The sequence below is a fragment of the Cladophialophora immunda genome (assembly GCF_000835495.1).
Source record: "Cladophialophora immunda strain CBS 83496 unplaced genomic scaffold supercont1.6, whole genome shotgun sequence".
NCBI classification, from domain to species: domain Eukaryota; kingdom Fungi; phylum Ascomycota; class Eurotiomycetes; order Chaetothyriales; family Herpotrichiellaceae; genus Cladophialophora; species Cladophialophora immunda.
Window position 1 is genome coordinate 1,326,920 of NW_015622546.1, and position 17,896 is coordinate 1,344,815.

Here is a 17,896-nt window from a genome sequence, read left to right on the forward strand (position 1 = left end):
TCCTGGCTCCGCGGGATCGACTGCATCATCCATCAGCCGTATTTCCAGAGGACTTGGCCTTTGCGGGAAATCTTCTTCATCAAAAAGATTACCTGCATCATTGGAAACGACGAGCTCCCATGGGATACTATCACCTACACTCAAACCTTGGAAGGGAGAGATTGAATCCGCCGGCCTTGCCAGGAGACCCAGTTTCAGTCCCGTGGGGTTCAGATACTTGGCGTCGCAAGTGATCGTGTGGCGTTGCCATCATCTCCAGAGTATACCTATGCAGTATAGGTTGAGTATCAATTCACAGCTGGGATCCGGTAGTGGGACTGAGTAGGGCGGCAAGGCCGATACCCAACTGGGTGTCAAGCCCTATATGCTGAATACTGCCGTGGTGCTTCTTCGCAACACTGCCAACAGCAGTCAGCCAAGGGGCATTCTTGTTTCTGGGTTCTATATCTTTTGACCAAAAGCAAAAGAAATCGCATGAGCTCAAAGTCTAAGCGACAGCGAGGCGAAACCTGCCGAGGCCCTCGCGTTCTCTGCCCTGTTCTACTGCTTCTGGCAGTTCGTCTTCCCTTAGCAAGATCCTCACTCGGGATTTCGCTTTATCGCGGCCAGAGATCCACCGTAGCAGCCGCGCCAACCGAGTCATCCTCCAGGAACCTCCAAATTCGGCGCGGGCTGCATATCCGTTGGGCTCTGCCGTTGGTGACACTTCCCCTACAGCATCCAAGATGCCTCGGCCACCCCTCGATGCCGCGATGACCAGGTGCGTAAGGTTGGTGTAGTCGAAAGTTGCGAGGTTCTTCCACCCTCTACTGCGGGCAGCCTCCTCTGCCACGAGTAACAGCACCAGTACATTGATGGCGATGTTGACATAGACGTAGACCGATTTACCGAACCGGATGGCAGACAGAGAGACGGTGGCGGGTATCTCGATCGAGTCCTTGGCTATCATCAACTGTGCGCTTGCGTACCCGACCAGAATGTCGTCAAGCATTGCGGTAATGGAATTTTCGACGCCTCTCAAACTTGCCGAGTCTGAAGAGCGCGCACTGATGTTGTCCGATTGGGCTCGTAGGAGAAAGGTCTGGTAGTCTGTGATGCTAAGATTCAACGCGTTCCCAACCACGCTCTGATAGATGTTGGTAAGGTCGTTGGTGTACAGCTCAAACTGCCGAGCTACGACGTGAGTCAAGTCCCCGGACGGCTCCATGTCAGAGGCTGGAGCAAATTGGGCATCATCTCCTGAGTGTGCCGTCCGGCGAGCGGTGTTGATACTCTTTCCGTTAGCGTCAACGGCGATGTCAAATGTCGCCGGGATGAAGTCGAGCACACATTGTATTGCGTTCAGGTTCACATAGGAGCTGCCGGCCGCAATACCCAAGTACCGACGCGAGGTCATTTTAGCCTGGTTAGCAGCAACGCCAAAGGCCACGATGGCGCTGGGGCCGTGTCCGACGTAGACCGAATACTCGGGTTCAGTGCTGTCGGGTAGATAGCCTTCAGCCGCATAAAGCATGTCTTCCACTGCGTCTGGAGAGATTTGGAAGAAACCGGCGCTCGTGTTGCGGTCGCAACTAACCTCAGTTGCGTATCCCAGCTCTTGGAAGTGGTAGCTTTGGGCCAGGGGATTCCGGAGAATGTCATCATCGACGAGCCCCACGGAAGAGCCGACTCCAAAGGATCGCCCAATGTATAAGAAATTGGAGTTGTCGTATTTGATGTGATGGCGAGCTGACCCGTCAGTCGTGGTGCCGGTAGTGAGTGACTGCGTCAACTGCCCGACGTATTGAATCCCGATGGAGTAAGTAAAGAAGCCCTTTGTGTTTCGAAGAAAGGGCCCTGAGCTCCCTATTTCGGACGGCCATTCTCTTACCAGAGACAAGTTGGAATATTGAGGTATTCGGACGGTCGTTGCATGACTTGTGGATGTAGCGACTGGTGTGAGTGAGCCGGCCCAAATCGCACTTGGAACAGCAGCCACTCCCAAATAGATGCACAAAAGAGCAAGGAGCTCGGGCCTCAGACTCCATGTCAGGATCCCAGAGCTGATTGCGTTCCAGAATTGCAGCACGCCAAGCGATGTAGGAGTCTTGGTGAGACGGAGGCGCGTTGCAAAGTTGAAAAGTCCACTGACAGCCGCAACCTGGATTGAAGCAAGGCCGGCGGACAAGATTTACACCGCAATCGAAATGGAGGCGCGATTTTCGACCACGACAGTGTAGAATCGTCCACCAAATGTTATATCGCGACAGTCTGCAACAAAGATACCGACCGCGAGAACCGTAGGGATCGCGAGCCAGAGAAAACGGGAATAGGTAGCATTCCTCTGTGCCCCTGAACTTAAGTGTCTGATGTTACCATCAGGTCCATGTAAGAAGGCTTGAGAAGGGCCAGAGTCTTCCTTCAGATAAACAGTGTCGATAGAAGTCCCTCCAGCCTTGTGAGGCTGCGCCATGTTCAATGGACAGTGGCGGAATGAATGATGCGTGGACATGCATGATAACGAGAGACAAGCTAGCTCATATACTCAGTGTACCTGGACGCTTTTGTGAGGTCGAGGCCTGCGGGCGGCTACAGTAAATTCTGCTTTGCGGCGTTTCGACCCCTGCGGTAGTACGAGTAGCTGCATGACCGGGGTCGACCATTGGTGTCGCAGAGTGCAGGATACTGCTAAGCCAGGGATGCAGCATGATAGCATTCTTCTCTTGGACGGAGTGAGATTGAAGCACGAGCTGTTAAAGTCGACGGCATAGAGCGTAGAGGGCGTGAGAGCCTCATGTAGCGGCTATTGAGATCAGCGCGTATTATTCGTACCGTTATGATGTTGACATCACAGGATCGACTGACTTGGCGTCGTTTGTTTACATTTCCGGATACACCAGAGTAATTATAGAGTACTAGTCTCCAGCACGTCAACTCCGTTCTACGATACTATTCCACGTATTGACTCGACTCTCTCTGGACGATAGGATCCATGGATTATCAAGATACTCTCGTGGCCCTTCGCGCTCAACAAGCTGCGCAGCCCCTCTCAATCATCGCGCTCGCGGAGCCCATTACCGCGTCACAAACACATCCTCGAAAGCAGTCAGAGTCGCGATCCCGTCCTTCAGATACTCTGTCCACTTCAGAGACTGAATCAAACCTGCAGGTCACTCCCGCCACCCTCCTCGCCGACCTCGCCCACTACAAAGAACTCTTCTCCAAACTTCGCTTCAGCTACCTCGAACAAGTCACCAAGGAGAAATACCTGCGCAGCATCGTAGGAGATCCCCCCCTCGTCGTCAGCCATGAAGACAACTTGGTTCTGGAGGAGAGGCTAGCGGTCATGAAGAGAGAGTTGAAGACGAAAAAGGAGGAGGTCGATGCCTTGGTCAAGGAGATGGAGGGACGAGCGAGGGATGTGGCACACGCTTATGAGGGCGTCAGAGAGGGCCTGGATGTGTTGGAAAGAGTTCCTGCAGAGATTGAGACGTTGAAGGCAGAGGTCGAGATATTACAAGCCGAAATTGTTGCTCGGCAAGGTGACGACAGTGCTCATCCCGGAAGCGGCGATCCAAGGATGCATCTCTCGCTCACTGCGACGGAACAAGCGCTCGTGGAACAGCGAGAGCGAAATGCCGAAATCGATCGGCAAATAGCAGAGCTACAGAAACAGATGCCCGCAAAGGTGCGAGAGGTGGAGAAGATGGATCGCGAGCTGGCTGAGTTGGAGAAGAGGCGCAACGAGAGCACAAAGCTGGCAATCGAGGGAAGGAGGCGGCGTGAGCAAGGAGGGAGAGATGAAGTGGAGGAATTGGGGAGATGGTATAGAGCGAACGAGGCTGTGATGAACGGGTTGCTAGGGCTGGATGAAAAGCACAACTCCTGACAAGAAAATGAAGGTATACAGGCAGGGAACGATGTACTTGTACGGGTATCTTGGAAGGCTGCCGGCGTTACTGATATCCCTCACGATGATACCCTAGATCGAGAAACGGAAATGAAATGTGATGAAGTTTTTGGCATGAGGAAACTTGGTATCGCTAATTGATGCCAACTAGGCGCTGGCATGGTGAAATCCTCGACTTGACATTTCATTCGGGTCTCCCCCCTTGATCTTGCCGGGATGGGCTCTCTTTTGCTTTTAGCACATAGCCCTCCCTCCATCAGGTATGCCCACGTTCTTATCAGCATCGATGTCGTCAGTGCTGGAAGGACCGAGTAGTCGCCACTCGTTATCTCATCGCGTGATCTACTCCTCGTCCTCGCCACCCTCCTCGCCATCCTCATCCTTCTTCTCAGCAGCCTTGGCCTTCTTTCTCCTGACACGGCCAGGTCTGCCACCACCGAAGGGACTTGTCAACGCGAAGTCAATGTGCTTCTGGCTATCCAGTCGCACAACGAAGGAGGGAACATTGACGATCTGCTTGCCAACTCGGATATGTCGTTGCTTGATGAGGACACGAGCGTGGTGGATAGACTTGGCGAGCCCGAGTTTGTAGACGCAGGTTTGTAGGCGGCGCTCCAAGAAGTCTTCGACCTTGAGTGCCAACACGTAATCGAGTTTCATGCGAGATTCGTCAAGCACGCCGACACGGACGAGACGGCGAATCAGGGCGTTGCCTTCGAAGAGACGCTTGGGGTCCTTTTCGTCCAGGGTCAAGAGTTGACTGCGGTGAAATAAAAGGTGTTAGTCAAAAATCTCTCCAGCATCGTCCGCAATAGAGGATAGATTCAGAAGAATGATTTGTGATTCCATACCGGGCAGCACGACGGATCTTGGACAGAGTGAGCTGGACACGCCAGACTTCCCGCTTGTTGCGCAGGCCATATTCGCCGACAATCTTCAATTCCGAATCCCTAGTGGACTGTCAGGATATCTCAGACATGAAGCACAGGCAAGCTAGTGCTCAGTGGCCAGGATATTTCATTGAACGTACAAACGAGCAGACTCGAATGCTGTGTGTGCGAAGTCAGCTCGTGGTCACTTTCGGGCACGAAGGGACGGCACTTACGTCGACGAGGGACCTTGTAGGTCTTTGAGTAGGATCGCGGCGCCATGATTGCGATGTAGACTGCGCAATCGAGATGGTCGTCGCAGGTGAGAGGTCGTTGGGCGGTTGGACCTTTTTTTTTGTAGAGAGATGCGATTGAGGTGGGCTTGTGTCTCGTGTGCAAAATTGGTGGATTTCGGGTCTTGGCGCGCCGCACAATTCGAATTTCAGGCTCCGCGGCTTGGCATCGATTTTGGGGAAACTGCGCCTTCAGCCGCACCCACATTGAAGAGTTCTACAATCCGTCTCGACAACTAGATCTTTCCTTACCGACAAGTCACCTCGAACTCATCCGTCACAATGGGTCATTCTCGAGGTCTCCGGTCGGGCACGCGCTATGCGTTCAGCCGCAACTTCCGCCAGAAGGTACGACCTGCCAGAGAATGTACATGGAGAAGCCGAAGGACTGACGACGTGAATTTTACAGGGCATGATCCCCCTCTCGACGTACATGAAGATATACCGAGTTGGTGATATCGTCGACATCAAGGCCAATGGCGCAGTTCAGAAGGGTGTATGTTGTACCTCCAATTCGATCTTCCAGATGAGCAGGAGTTTTGTTTCTCGCACCACACCACCCGATAGCTGATCCATGTTTGGACAAATTCAGATGCCCTACAAAGTGTACCATGGCAAGACCGGCGTCGTGTACAACGTGACCAAATCCGCCGTCGGAGTCATCATCTACAAGCGAGTCGGAAACCGATACATCGAGAAGCGAGTCAATGTCCGTGTTGAGCATATCGCCCATTCGAGATCGAGAGAAGAGTGTAAGTTCCGCCTACCTCGCTTCCCACACGATTATTCCCACAACGGTCCTTAGACTTCTTGCGAGGGAGTTATGCGAAATACGGTGGAGACGATCTTTACTGATTCGTGATGTGACAAATTGCAGTCCTGAACAGAGTCAAGTCGAACGCCAAACGCCGCCGCGAAGCCAAGGAGAAGGGTGAATCCGTGCAACTGAAGCGTCAACCCCAGGGTCCCCGAAAATCCCACGTCGTTGAGTTCACAGGCGTGGAGAGTCTTGCGCCTCAACCTTACGATACGCACATCTAAGCGCCCAGAGACTGGTTTTTGTGTCTTTTATTTTGAGGGCTAGATGGAACGTGATGCGGCGATTACGGTGGGGGCGGCGAGGTGAGGTGAAACCCTGCAAAATGACCCGGCAAACAAGGTGCGAGGTTGCAGGTCGTGGTGGTGGAAAAGACAGTCACGATGCGAAATCAGGGTCTGCTGTTCTTCTAGTGGCCAAGGGCGGTTGCGACCCTCGAGAAAAGCCTTGACAGACCAACGACTAGGGAGTCTTTTCTTCTCTCTGCTTGTTGCGTTGAAAGTGATAACGGATTTCAAACATCACAGTGGCTAGGTCGGCGCATGTCCTTTCGGGAATGCAACGATGAATTCCTCCAATCAATCAAGAGACTTAAGAGTACTTGAAATCAATCTCCACCGTCATCTAACCTCCATATCTCTCTGTCTCTTCCCTTCCTACAGGCCGGTCAAGATCTGAATGACACGACCTGCTTCGATCTGCTCCTCTCTTCCAACGCTGACTCACGGGGGTATCAGAGAACCCATGTCCCCCCGAAGAGCGCGTGAGCCTTTACGAAACTCTCTCCGTACCTGCTTCGTCATGGACCGCGTTCTGAGCAGCGATTTAGCCCAGTCGAGTGCATCTACTCGATTTCCACATTGACACGGGAGATCAAGATGAGTTCCAACTTCGCATTTCATGGGTGCCTATCTCGGAGCTCTCGACTCCATACTAAGTCTCGTTACGAATCCCTCGCTCCTCGAGAAAGCCACCCGTGCCCTGCGGTCACATATTTTCCTCCCCTCAGGTGCCACCGCTGGGTGTGCCTTTATCATTTTTGATGCCATGTCATGCATATCATAAAGTTGACTACACGCCCACATGTTGAAAGTCATGTCCCCTTCTCCCGATCAAATGGCCCGAACGCCGCGCTGTGATTTTGGGTATCATGCTGTTTTCGAGCACAGTAGATAGGAGAAAACCTTGTCGAAAGTCCAATCCCATCCTTGGCCTGGCGAGGCCTTTGGTTTTTTTGTTCTGGTGTTTAGGCAGCCATACAAGACTGGAAAGTGTATCAAAGACAGGGGCACGGGAAGTGATGCAGGCTGCTGAAGACAATCACATCCATCATTCGACGTCATTGAGTGCCTCAGAAGTCTTGGTGGCGTATCCTGGATCTGATCGTGATTCTGTACAGGCGTCAGGCTCAGAAAGTATAGTCATCCTCATCATCACCATCGCCCTCAAATGCACGAAACTCTTCTTCTGTCATCAATCCTGGGTCTTGGAGCGGCAGCTTCTCGTAGACAATAAGTGGAGGTATGTTGGTCGAAGTCGACATCAGGGAGTTTTGGAAACAACCTGCGACATAGGAGCCAGACATCCGGGAAGAGGCCACTTCATTCTCCGCAGGCGAGGGTGGTGAGTCGGCGTCATCGGAGCTGGTAGAGGCACTCAGGTTGCTTAAAACCACTGAAGGGACGTTAGAAGAAACCATCGAGCTGATATCGGACGCGGATTGATCTTCTGAGTTTCCGAGTAGGTTGACAGCTTGTTGTTTGATCGGCCGAAGCTCTTCTGATGTGTTTTGTCTGGGAGAGGACAGTTGCATTCCTCCTAGCCTCGAAGTTTCATTCCGCATCGCGACATTTATTTCTGATCGAGCACTATTCGTACCTCTTGCAACAGGCAAGTATGGATCGGGCAGGTGATTCCCATGATAAGTCCATTTGCGACCAATTCCCTCAAAGAGAAGCCCAGTCTCCACCTGTACAGCTTCGTCACTAGGCGTGCATCGTTGCTCAGCTCTCTGTACCGTCTCGCTTTCGTCGTGTAGAACTGTGTTCCTCGCAATTTTCACAAGAGTATCCTGAAGGACCCATGGGAACGATATGAAGGGCATGTTAGTGTCAGCGGAACCGGACCCATCCGTATCAACAGCCTCTGACTCGTCCTCGGAAACGTTTCGCCGTTGTGCTTGCGCCTCTCGAAGCTCGTTATGAGTGACATGATAAGCTGCTATCGCGAACGGCTTGAGCTTCTCTATCTCATGTCCACCAGCCTCCTGGCAGAATGCATCGTAGTATTGCTCCTTCAAAGTTTTGGCATGCTGTCCAATCTCTTCGTGAAACTTGAAATCTCTAGAGACTTTGCTGTGGTGGAGTACAAAGGTAGACCAAACCTCAAACTCAGAGCCGATTTGATGTTGAGCCATGATGCGCCGCATACTCTCATCATAACTCTTTTTCAGATTGCTCACAGTCTGCATGATCTCATCAGCCGGAGCGTGTATAAGAATTCGCCGGTCAAAAGTTCCTGACCAATGCGGCTTAAATTTTTCTCTCTCAACCGCGTCGTACAACTGCCCTAAAATCTTCGTAGAACGATATTTTCCGGGTCGCCTCTTTTCCATGAAATGAGGCCAGTTGTTTCGTTCAAGGTCTCGACTCATCTCAGCAGGGACGCCGGTCTTAGGATAATCAACAGCTAACGAATGTAATTCGACAAGCTTCAAACATTGCTCACTGTTGATACCGTCATGGAGATAATCAGCGGCCGCGAGATGAGCATTGGCGATTCTTCCAAGAAAATCATTCTGCATGTAATCGTAAAAGAAGTTGATGATATCGTCGACGGATATTTCCTCTTTTTGGATTGGCTTCGGAGCTGTATAGTGAAATGGTTCAGCATTCCACTCCGAAGGTATCAGATCTGGGTCCCAGGTCACGATGTAGTCATCTCCATCGAGATCCCCTCCTGAACACATACTTGGCAAGTCACGATCGCCAGTCGCTGGCATAACCACGACGTCGCAGTGGTGGTGTAGCTGTGGCACATTGACGGCTTTGACTACTCGTACGTCGCCTCGGTGTAGGGACGGATTCCGCGCTATGACACAAATGCCTTCGATAATACGGCGGACTCCTTCTTGTTCCGGGTCGGTATATTGGATGAATATCTCCGGCAGAGATTTCTCCTTCTCTAGCCGGCTTGCGTCGAGCCCAGGCTGGATGTCGTTGATGTGGCCACGAAGCGTCTTCGTTTCGTCGACAACGCCGAGTACAAAGGCACCTTGAGTGATCGGTATCTTCGCCTTCTCTTTGAGGTACTTCAATGTCCAGGCCCTCCAAAGTCGTAGAAGAGAAGCCACAAAAGGTTCATGGATCTTGGAGAACCCGGCCTCTATTAAGGCAGCAACGCTGAGAGTGATTGAATTGGGATCAACGGTCGCGCGTAATGCCCGTAAGGCAGCCGTATCATCCACAAGAGCGGCATCCAATGCCTTGATGCAGTTTAATTGTTTGCGCAAGAACACAACATCAGGCACGCCGAGCGCCGAGAGCACCAAGATGAGCTGGCGGTTGAGGAATGGTTGCCAGAACTCTGAGACACGAATGATCTCCAATTCGTCTGAATCGCAGTTGAATTTGTATTGACTTGGTCGGATCTTGATGTCAACGCCATTGAGCTTGGGGTCTACAGCCAGGACACCTTTGCAGCCGCCCAGTCGAAATTGGTATGCCGAAGGTAGATGCTCGCCGGCAAGTTTGAGGTTTGTTTTGACAAGCTGAGCAGCGAGTGGAGAGATCTTACCCACTCCATCGGTAAAAGTGTACTGCCCGTTAACTATGTCAGGGATCGGGTCTCTTTTCCAACTGTTCCTACTGAGCACCGGGACCGGTTTTGTCGTAGAAAAGCACTGTCCCATTCGCGCAGCTCGTTTTGCTACAACTTTTTCGTGATCAAAGGTGCCCATGTCTCTGCGGATGCTGTCGGCGGTGATGACAGGGTTTTGCGAGGAAGCAAAGAAGTAGGCTCCGTGTTCTCGGAGCTGTGAGTTTCCCCACGCGAGAAACTCGTAATGTCGATCACCAAGAACAATGCCATTCTTGAGCGTACGACGGACTCTCTCAAATATGAGCTTCATCCTACCATTTGTTGCAGGATAGAGCTTTGTTTGACCCCTGTATGGCTCATCTTCGAAGCGCACTCGAAGAAACCGATCACTGAAGCGCCTATATTTCCGCACGATACGGTTGGTGATCTCGACGGACGGAGTGTGAAAGAGGATGCGGGTTGCAGTGACTGTGGCATGATATATTTCTGCGCAATTTGACGGCAACGCGCGAGCACGTACAGGCTTGGAGTAGCGCAGGTCGGTGAAAATGGACAAAGGATCGTAAACTCTTTGTTGGTAGGAATCGACGTGGATGAGCATCTGCTTCGCACGCTCGGGCCGCATTCCCACAAGGCGTCGCAAGAAGTTTTCGTCCAAGCTGTACTCATTGAGCCAACCTTTGGAGATACAGACCTCAAGCTGATATCTCAAATCGAAATCGAGGTAAGGTAAGGAAAGCTGGTCCGACAGAGACTGGTGTGTGGAAGTATCGCCCAGGATACGCCAAAGTGGTGCTACGCCACTCGGGCTCGTTACGACTTTGAACAAGGGATCTTGGTTTATGCGAATATTGAAGTCTGCAAGAGCCTGTAGAAATAGACTCAGAGAGTTGTCGGGACGATCGGAGCTTGGCTTGATAGTGACCCGGAAGGTCGTCCAACGAGCAATGTCAATGCTGTTGTAGAGCTTTTGCACCGACACAGGACTGCTGTCGATCTTGTGGAAAGTTTCCTTCTCATCAACAATGTCGGTTTGCCGAGACCATGTGTCGTCCGCTGACCACTTGAATGATCTCGGGTCGTGGCTCAATTGCATAGCCTCCTTCAGTTGTCTTGAATACCACGGCGGATGCTTGGCATTGATTACGAAGGACGACATCTCGCCGTTTGGAATCTCGGAAAGAGAAAACTGATCGTCAAGAGCGACAAAGAACCGGTAAGCTCTTTCGCTTGTCTTGCCCTTTGACTTGATCATCACCGGGAAGTGAACTTCCAATTCAAGCCGTCTGAGATTGAGAAGGAGTCTAACACCACTACCACTGCCATGGCCATCGGACTTGCTGGCCTTGACAACCATCAAGGTCGGATTGTCTAAAAAACCGAAGTCGATCGACGTACCGAACAAAGCCATTTCCGATGGATACTTGAGGCCGGGGGAAGCAGGACTCTCAACGAGCTGAATCGTAGGTTGGGTGTGAGACAGCCAAACCCTAACTTTGTATTTTCTTTCAACATATTTTTCTCGAAGAGGAAAGTCGATGCCATGCTTGTAGGCCGGGTCCCATGGAGCTCTCCGGGGAGGTGGTGGTCTGTGGTTATGGTTAGCGAAAATGCCCAGCAACCACGGTTGCACCTACTTGAACATAACCTGGGCATATCGGGCGAAGTTGCCTTGGCGAGTTTCTTCGATACGGATATATTCCAACTTTCCAAAGCGTTGTAGATTTTTGTGGATGTCGTAGGTCGTTGTGCCGCGAGGCAAGTTAGGAATCGTTGCTTTCACAGATGGCCAGCTTCTCCATTCTTGCTCGGTGTTAGATTGGCGCGTCGCACCATACATATCAAGCTTGTCCAGCGCCACTGACGGACGTGGATCCATTATGGCAGTCCGAGGTGGGCACGAGGGGAGCTGGCCATAGCCCGAGTGGGAGATATCGTCGGGTCGAATGGCGGGGTTGGAAGGTGAGACCGGCGGTCAAGAGAGTGATTGTCGCCAGAGATTGGACAACGTTGATTGTCTGGAGACTGAAATGGAATTGTGATTGAGATCCACACAGCTAGATTGACCGGGGTGAGGTGAGGCTGATAAGCGAGGCTGCAGCCGAGGCTAGCAACGTGACTGGAGGGTTGATGATGGCTAACTTGGTCAAAAATTCGGAGGGAGGCAAAAGGCTGGAGCTTCTGGTACAGAGGTTGAAGGAGGATCTTAAATCGGATGAACGGTAAAGCTGCAAAGCAAATGCGGCGAGGTGTCGCGATGGTGGATGGAGGTGGAAGTGGAAATGAAAAGTCCGAGTGAAAAAAGGGTGCAAGTTGTCAAAACCGCATCCGGACAGTGACGACAGCAGAACACACCGCCCAACTTGAACAAAGCGCAATCCCACACCTTGAGTGAGTTTTTCTTTGTTTCCCTGGGCCTAGATGAGATGCTAAGGTCAGCAAACAGATCAGCCACCTCATGAGTTGAGTCACGCCTTGCTTTGTTTGTTCAATCAACTTCAAAAGACGCTTTTACCGGCATGAGCACCACTGGCAACGCAGCAAACAAACGAATCCGCGGACGTTGTTCTAACCCTTCCACCACTCTGCAATGCTCAAGAAAGCTTCTGCTGGCGACACAACATGCCGCGCTCCTCCGGCGAGGCTTTGTGATAGTGAAAAGAGTTAGCTGCGGCCGCGAAAACAGAGAGTTGAGGTCCGACAGTTCGGTATCAGCAGATCTCAGATCTCGCATGCGCCCTCACCTCCGTTCAATGTCGTCACCCGCTCGCTGATGGGCCAGTCCAGAGCCCATTCTTGACGCTAGTTTTCAGGGCATAATCTGGTCCGACCAGCACTTCAGGGAAAGGGCTGATCGGGGAGCTCCTGCTGCCGTGGCGTGGATGTTGCTCGAGCTGAATGATATGTGGAAAGGATCACACCTCGTCAGCTCCTCAACAGCTCTAATGGGAAGACCCTGGCTAGCCCTTGCAGCCCAGAATGCAGATCGAGCGGCAATGTAGCGCTGCCAACCCCGCTAACTTGGTGGATGGCGCGATTGACAACCAGCCGAGCGCCCCCTCATGTCCAGGCGGCTTTGATTCCGTGACCGCCTAGAGCAGAGCTCTTGGAGGGCATCTTAAATGGTCGGAATCTACCCTCATATTTTACCTGACGACAGCCAACCTCTCCTGGTTACAACTGCAAGAAAGTGCTCAGATCACGCATATTTCTGCCTAAGTTACTACACCTTCAATGTTCCAATGGAAAGGGCCAGACTGTGCTCGGACTTGCTTAGAGTATGGGCTGAAAGTGCCCCCATGAAAAGACTTTTCGCCACACCGCGTTTGGTTTATGGGCCTCGTGCGCCTCGACCTCGACAAGCAGCCACAAGAGTATGCTATTCGACCAGAGCTTCAGCAGCAGAGTCGCTGGCAAAACCGAATCTTCCTCTATGGACCACCAGTAGAGTTCTGCTGCTTGGAGGGGCGCTGGCCTCAATTGGGTACGCCGTGGGAGTCACTGATGCAGGGAATCACGCCGATGAGCTGCTGCCCCGTCGACCTAAACCTCCCAGGTACGCGAGCAAGAAGGATATGGAGAAGGCCATCATAGAGCTTCGTGAAGTTCTAGGGGAGGATGCGATCAGCACGGATGACGAGGATCTCCAATCACATGGCTATTCCGAATGGTCTTCGATCAACATTGATCAATTGCCAGTTGCAGTGGCCTACCCTAAAACGACGGCAGAGGTCTCCCAGATTGCCAGAATTGCTTCAAAATACAAGGTTCCAATGATTCCCTACTCTGGAGGTTCTTCATTGGAGGCCAACTTTGCCGCGCCTTTTGGGGGTTTTAGTATCGATTTTGCCTTCATGGACCAAATCCTAGCCATCCATCCAGAGGATATGGACGTCGTGGTCCAACCCGCCATTCAGTGGATGGACCTGAATGATAAGCTGCAGCATACCGGTCTCTTCTTCCCAGTGGATCCTGGCCCTTCGGCAAAAATCGGTGGCATGATCGGCACATCCTGCAGCGGCACCAATGCGTTTCGTTATGGCACCATGAAAGACTGGGTTCTGAACGTGACTGTCGTTCTGCCAGACGGTCGAATCATCAAGACCCGTAAAAGGCCACGCAAGACAGCAGCAGGCTACAACTTGACAGGTCTCTTTGTCGGCGCGGAGGGTACCCTTGGGATCGTGACGGAGGCCACCCTGAAATTGGCAGTCATTCCCCAGGAGACAAAAGTCGCCGTCGCCACGTTTCCCACAATCCGTGATGCAGCAGCAGCAGCTTCGCAGGTGATCCGTGCAGGCGTTCCTGTTGCCGCGATGGAGATCATGGACGACGTGCAAATGTCGGTGATCAACCGCGCAGGAGGCACAAATCGGACATGGAAAGAAGTGCCTACCATCTTCTTCAAGTTTTCAGGCACGACTGCGGGGGTACAGGATAATATCAAGCTCACCACTCAGATCGCGAAGAAGAACAAGGGCGGTGATTTCATCTACGCAAAAGACGACCGAGAGGCCCATGATTTGTGGAAGGCTAGAAAAGATTCGTTGTGGAGCATGCTCTCTTTGCGCCGAGACGGCGACGAAGTCTGGTCTACTGACGTCGCGGTCCCGATCTCACGGTTGCCCGACATCGTCGGTAAGCATATCTAAGCATCTTGCGTGGAGGAGTTGTTGAGTTGACACATGGCACAGAGATCACGAAGAAGGAGATTGACGATTTGGGCCTTTTCGCAAGCGTGCTCGGGCATATTGGAGACGGCAATTTCCACACATCCATCCTGTACAACCGCCAAGATCCAAAGGAGAGGGAGCGTGTTGAACAAGTCGTCCACAACATGGTCGACCGAGCTCTTGAAATGGTACGTCCGAGTTCCTCTCGTAAAAAAGCAGTCCCTGGAAAAAAGAGGAGCCACGCTAACAATCCTGCTACAGGAAGGCACATGCACTGGCGAGCACGGCATCGGGCTGGGCAAAAAGCAAAGCCTGATAGACGAGTTGGGCCTCGAGACCATTGGCGTGATGCAGACTCTCAAGCGCAGCCTGGACCCGTACTGGCTGATGAACCCAGGAAAGATCTTTGACGCCGTGAACGAGGAGAACACCAAGAGTCAGCCGGAAGCCACGGCGGCTTCAACACTGGAGAGGCCGAAAGGCAAATAAGCAGATACCAAGGCGTGCAGTAGCGACATGGCAAATTGTGCACGAGCTCGTTTTGCATCATGCGCGGCTTGATTTTCTCTAGCGAGGCTCCATGTCGTCCATCATGTCCATCTTTTGGGGTTTCTTTTGGGTATGGGAGCAACAAAATTTGTCCATTTCTTGATAATGACCATCAAAGTTGCTGCAGTCGTCTATCAGCGGCAAAGTGGCAATGTGACAATGTTGTTGGCCTCCTCTGCTCGGACGCAAGCAAAGTATCCATCGCCAATTGTCAATCCACCTGGCTGCCATGACCACTTGTTCAAGATGTCGTCGTTGCACTCGGACTTTTCCAACTTGCCTCGCCTATTTCCTCCGTGTTGCCCAAGCGATAAGATTAGATGGCCTTGTTGGCATTCTGGTGCTTGGATCAGTCCAACCATCCAACAGATCACCCATCCTTTCGTCTCCCGCTTTGCGCCCACCGTTCTTCGCCTTCTCCATCCTGGTCCTCATCCTCTGCCGATGCATCCCTGCTTATCGAAGTCTGCCTACTCCTGTCGTCAGAACCATTTCTCCCAGCCTGTTCTCCGCGTAAAGGTCGAAGCCCGCGGAATAGTTCCCGCCTCACCCGCGACTGGAAGGAGGGCGTGCATGTCGGCTTTTGCTCTCGGCCAATAATCAACGTGTGACGATTCCAGGTAATTTTGAGAGCCCGATTGAGCTCTCAGGACGGGATGCCTCCGCTTCGCTCGAGTCGGATTAAAGTCCTTCAGAAATAAGAGTTTGTGGGCCGTCCCGTTCTGTTGTATCCGACAAATAGAACCGTGCAGACCATGGTCTGAATTATTGTTGAATCTCGGACGAGCTGAAATGCACTTTGGCCATTCAGGCGGCTGTCCGGGCGGCTTTGCGTTAGCGGCGTGATCATGCATCACTAATGCCTGACTGACGGTCTGACAGACAGACATACAGACAGTGACAGACAGACCCAATGGTGCAACAGGACAGTTTCATCCGCTAAAGAACGCTTTCTCCAGTCTTCTGGTGAGGTTGACGCAGGGAATATCGACGGCTCGGAGGAAGACGTCCGCAGCCCAGATGACGGCCAGGACGATGACGATCGACGACTTGAGGAACTCGAGCTGGAACTGTCTCATTATCTCCGGTGTTTCCACCTCGGGCGTTCGAGGGAGAATCTGGGGAATTAGAAATGGAGGTTAGTTGAACTATTGTCTCAAGGTACGGGGGAGGGAGGGAGTAGTTTCTATACCATGTAGCCTAGAGTGTGGATGACAGGTCCATGCATGACATACAGAGGAAAACTGATTTTCCCCAGATATTGGATCGGGCTCCAACAGAAGGCCTTGTTCCGCCAGAAGCCCAGGCGTGACGACGACCAGACGATCATGACTGCGCCAATGTTCGGCCAAAAGCGATGCTTTTGGGTAAAGTTGGCGGGAATGAGATTGGTCAGGGTGAGATAGCCTGGTGTGGAGTGGGCGTCGATGTCCGGGTAGGAAAGCAGGAAAAGCGAAGCGCAGAAGGTGGACCAATACAGGACCTTGGATGAGAATCTCGGCGTGTGAGGCTGGCTGTTTGCGGCTGACGGCAGCTCAGACGTCTTCGGGGTTGCCCAAATGATATCTAGCTCGGCAATCGCCATCCCCGCCCAGAACGGACACAATTCCCAGCGGTCCCAAGAGGTGCCCCAGATCATCAGCGCCGCAAGAGTCGACAGCCTCAGCCGCGAGGACATCCTCGCCACCATCATATGCGTCAGGAACAAGGCCATGCTGCATCGAAACTCGACGGGAATGGTCCAGAGGTGCCGGTCGAGCTCGATGGACCCGGCGAATATGTTCCAGTTGAAGACATCCACAAAGATGAGAAGCTGAACTAGCCAGTCCGTGAATTGCAGCCAGGGGTTCGGTTGAGTGTAGCAGTGGCTCTCGCGGATCATGCGCATCTGGTTGGAAAACCCTTCGGTGAGTTTGTACAGGTTGAGTTGGGCAAGACAGATGACGATGAACGTCGAAGCGAAGCAGGGGAGGAACAATCGCAAACCCCGTCGAAAGATGGACGAAGTCATGGTCGTCATCAGCTGTTCTTGTTGCCGCGACCTCATCTGTTTCAGAGGCTTATAGCTGAGTGCGTAGCCCGAGATCACGAAGAAGATGGCGACCATGGGTGGACCAGAATAGAGAAGGCGGACAATGGGTAAGCGCAGATATTCCCCGAAGGCAGATACTGGCTGGTGTTCGGGGTCCGGAACGGCGCCCCATGCGTGGGCGATATCAAAAGTGCCATAGGTGAGGTGACAGATGAAGACGACAAAGGCAGCAAGCCCGCGCATGCCATCGAGGAACGCCGTTGGAGCGACTTTGTCGGGTTTGGACTGGTCATTATGAACGCGACGCTGGAGAAAACTCGGGATAAAGAGGTTGAACAGTTGACCAAGGAGTTTTGCAAGGTATTTGACGGACAAGCACAGGGTGATCTTGGGGATCTGGCGAGAGGGACCGATGCTCATCCACGGGCTCGTGGTCGGGTTCTGCGCATTGTAGTCGAAGTCGTGCTTCTCGTTCAGGAGTCCGACCTGAGATCCATCGGAACTGGACCGCGAGGAACCAGTCCTCGACGAGCTCATGATCTGCTGGCGAGGTGGGTATCTACATCTAGCGAAGAGGATGCAGGATGGGACACATCGAGCAGTGACGCGTTCACCTCGACCACGATCTCGTTGGAAAGTGAAATACGGGGTTGAAGGAGGGATGGAGTAACAAGAAGGGAGAAGGAAAACAAAACCGCCAAAGAGGCTCTTTCAGCCCAACAACGCACCCGCAAACGCCAAAACACGGGGATGCGCCCAACATCAACACTATTTTTAATTTTTTTCAGGGATGGGGGCCAGTCCATCAGCCCAGCAGCCCAGCAGCCCATCACGGCCTCAGTCAATCCATCAATCACTCGTGTGCAACGACTGTTTCGCTTGGCAGATCATCCTTCTCCACAAATTGCCCACAAAATTTACGCGCATGAGGCCAATCCCCCTTTTAGCTCTTGCA

The 17,896-nt window shown here is 52.4% G+C and overlaps 7 protein-coding genes across 7 annotated transcripts; 3 read left to right on the forward strand and 4 right to left on the reverse strand.

Annotated features, from left to right (window-relative positions):
• Positions 1-487: 487 nt before the first annotated feature.
• On the reverse strand, positions 488-2,452 carry PV07_10030 (uncharacterized protein; the record flags this gene model as incomplete). Its single annotated transcript, XM_016397328.1, has 2 exons — positions 488-2,140; positions 2,177-2,452. 2 exons carry the CDS (start codon positions 2,450-2,452, stop codon positions 488-490), a joined length of 1,929 nt encoding a protein of 642 aa, XP_016244519.1.
• A 424-nt stretch (positions 2,453-2,876) lies between these two features.
• PV07_10031 (uncharacterized protein) lies at positions 2,877-4,001 on the forward strand. Its single transcript, XM_016397329.1, has one exon. The coding sequence runs from the start codon at positions 2,972-2,974 to the stop codon at positions 3,866-3,868; it is 897 nt and encodes a 298-aa protein (XP_016244520.1). The 5' UTR covers positions 2,877-2,971; the 3' UTR covers positions 3,869-4,001.
• PV07_10032 (40S ribosomal protein S9) lies at positions 3,833-5,148 on the reverse strand. Its single transcript, XM_016397330.1, has 4 exons — positions 4,995-5,148; positions 4,920-4,938; positions 4,741-4,839; positions 3,833-4,649 (listed from the first exon to the last, which is right to left on the reverse strand). Exons 1-4 carry the CDS (start codon positions 5,038-5,040, stop codon positions 4,232-4,234), a joined length of 582 nt encoding a protein of 193 aa, XP_016244521.1. The 5' UTR covers positions 5,041-5,148; the 3' UTR covers positions 3,833-4,231.
• Positions 5,149-5,246: 98 nt separating this feature from the next.
• On the forward strand, positions 5,247-6,589 carry PV07_10033 (uncharacterized protein). Its single transcript, XM_016397331.1, has 4 exons — positions 5,247-5,399; positions 5,461-5,547; positions 5,644-5,803; positions 5,929-6,589. The coding sequence occupies exons 1-4, from the start codon at positions 5,334-5,336 to the stop codon at positions 6,090-6,092; spliced, it is 477 nt and encodes a 158-aa protein (XP_016244522.1). The 5' UTR covers positions 5,247-5,333; the 3' UTR covers positions 6,093-6,589.
• Positions 6,590-6,654: 65 nt separating this feature from the next.
• PV07_10034 (uncharacterized protein) lies at positions 6,655-12,356 on the reverse strand. Its single transcript, XM_016397332.1, has 2 exons — positions 11,325-12,356; positions 6,655-11,276 (listed from the first exon to the last, which is right to left on the reverse strand). The coding sequence occupies exons 1-2, from the start codon at positions 11,564-11,566 to the stop codon at positions 7,277-7,279; spliced, it is 4,242 nt and encodes a 1,413-aa protein (XP_016244523.1). The 5' UTR covers positions 11,567-12,356; the 3' UTR covers positions 6,655-7,276.
• A 489-nt stretch (positions 12,357-12,845) lies between these two features.
• Positions 12,846-15,408, forward strand: PV07_10035 (glycolate oxidase, subunit GlcD). The gene is made up of 3 exons (XM_016397333.1): positions 12,846-14,325; positions 14,382-14,548; positions 14,622-15,408. The coding sequence occupies exons 1-3, from the start codon at positions 12,930-12,932 to the stop codon at positions 14,847-14,849; spliced, it is 1,791 nt and encodes a 596-aa protein (XP_016244524.1). The 5' UTR covers positions 12,846-12,929; the 3' UTR covers positions 14,850-15,408.
• PV07_10036 (uncharacterized protein) lies at positions 14,222-17,662 on the reverse strand. The gene is made up of 2 exons (XM_016397334.1): positions 16,102-17,662; positions 14,222-16,027 (listed from the first exon to the last, which is right to left on the reverse strand). Exons 1-2 carry the CDS (start codon positions 17,476-17,478, stop codon positions 15,842-15,844), a joined length of 1,563 nt encoding a protein of 520 aa, XP_016244525.1. The 5' UTR covers positions 17,479-17,662; the 3' UTR covers positions 14,222-15,841.
• Positions 17,663-17,896: the final 234 nt, after the last annotated feature.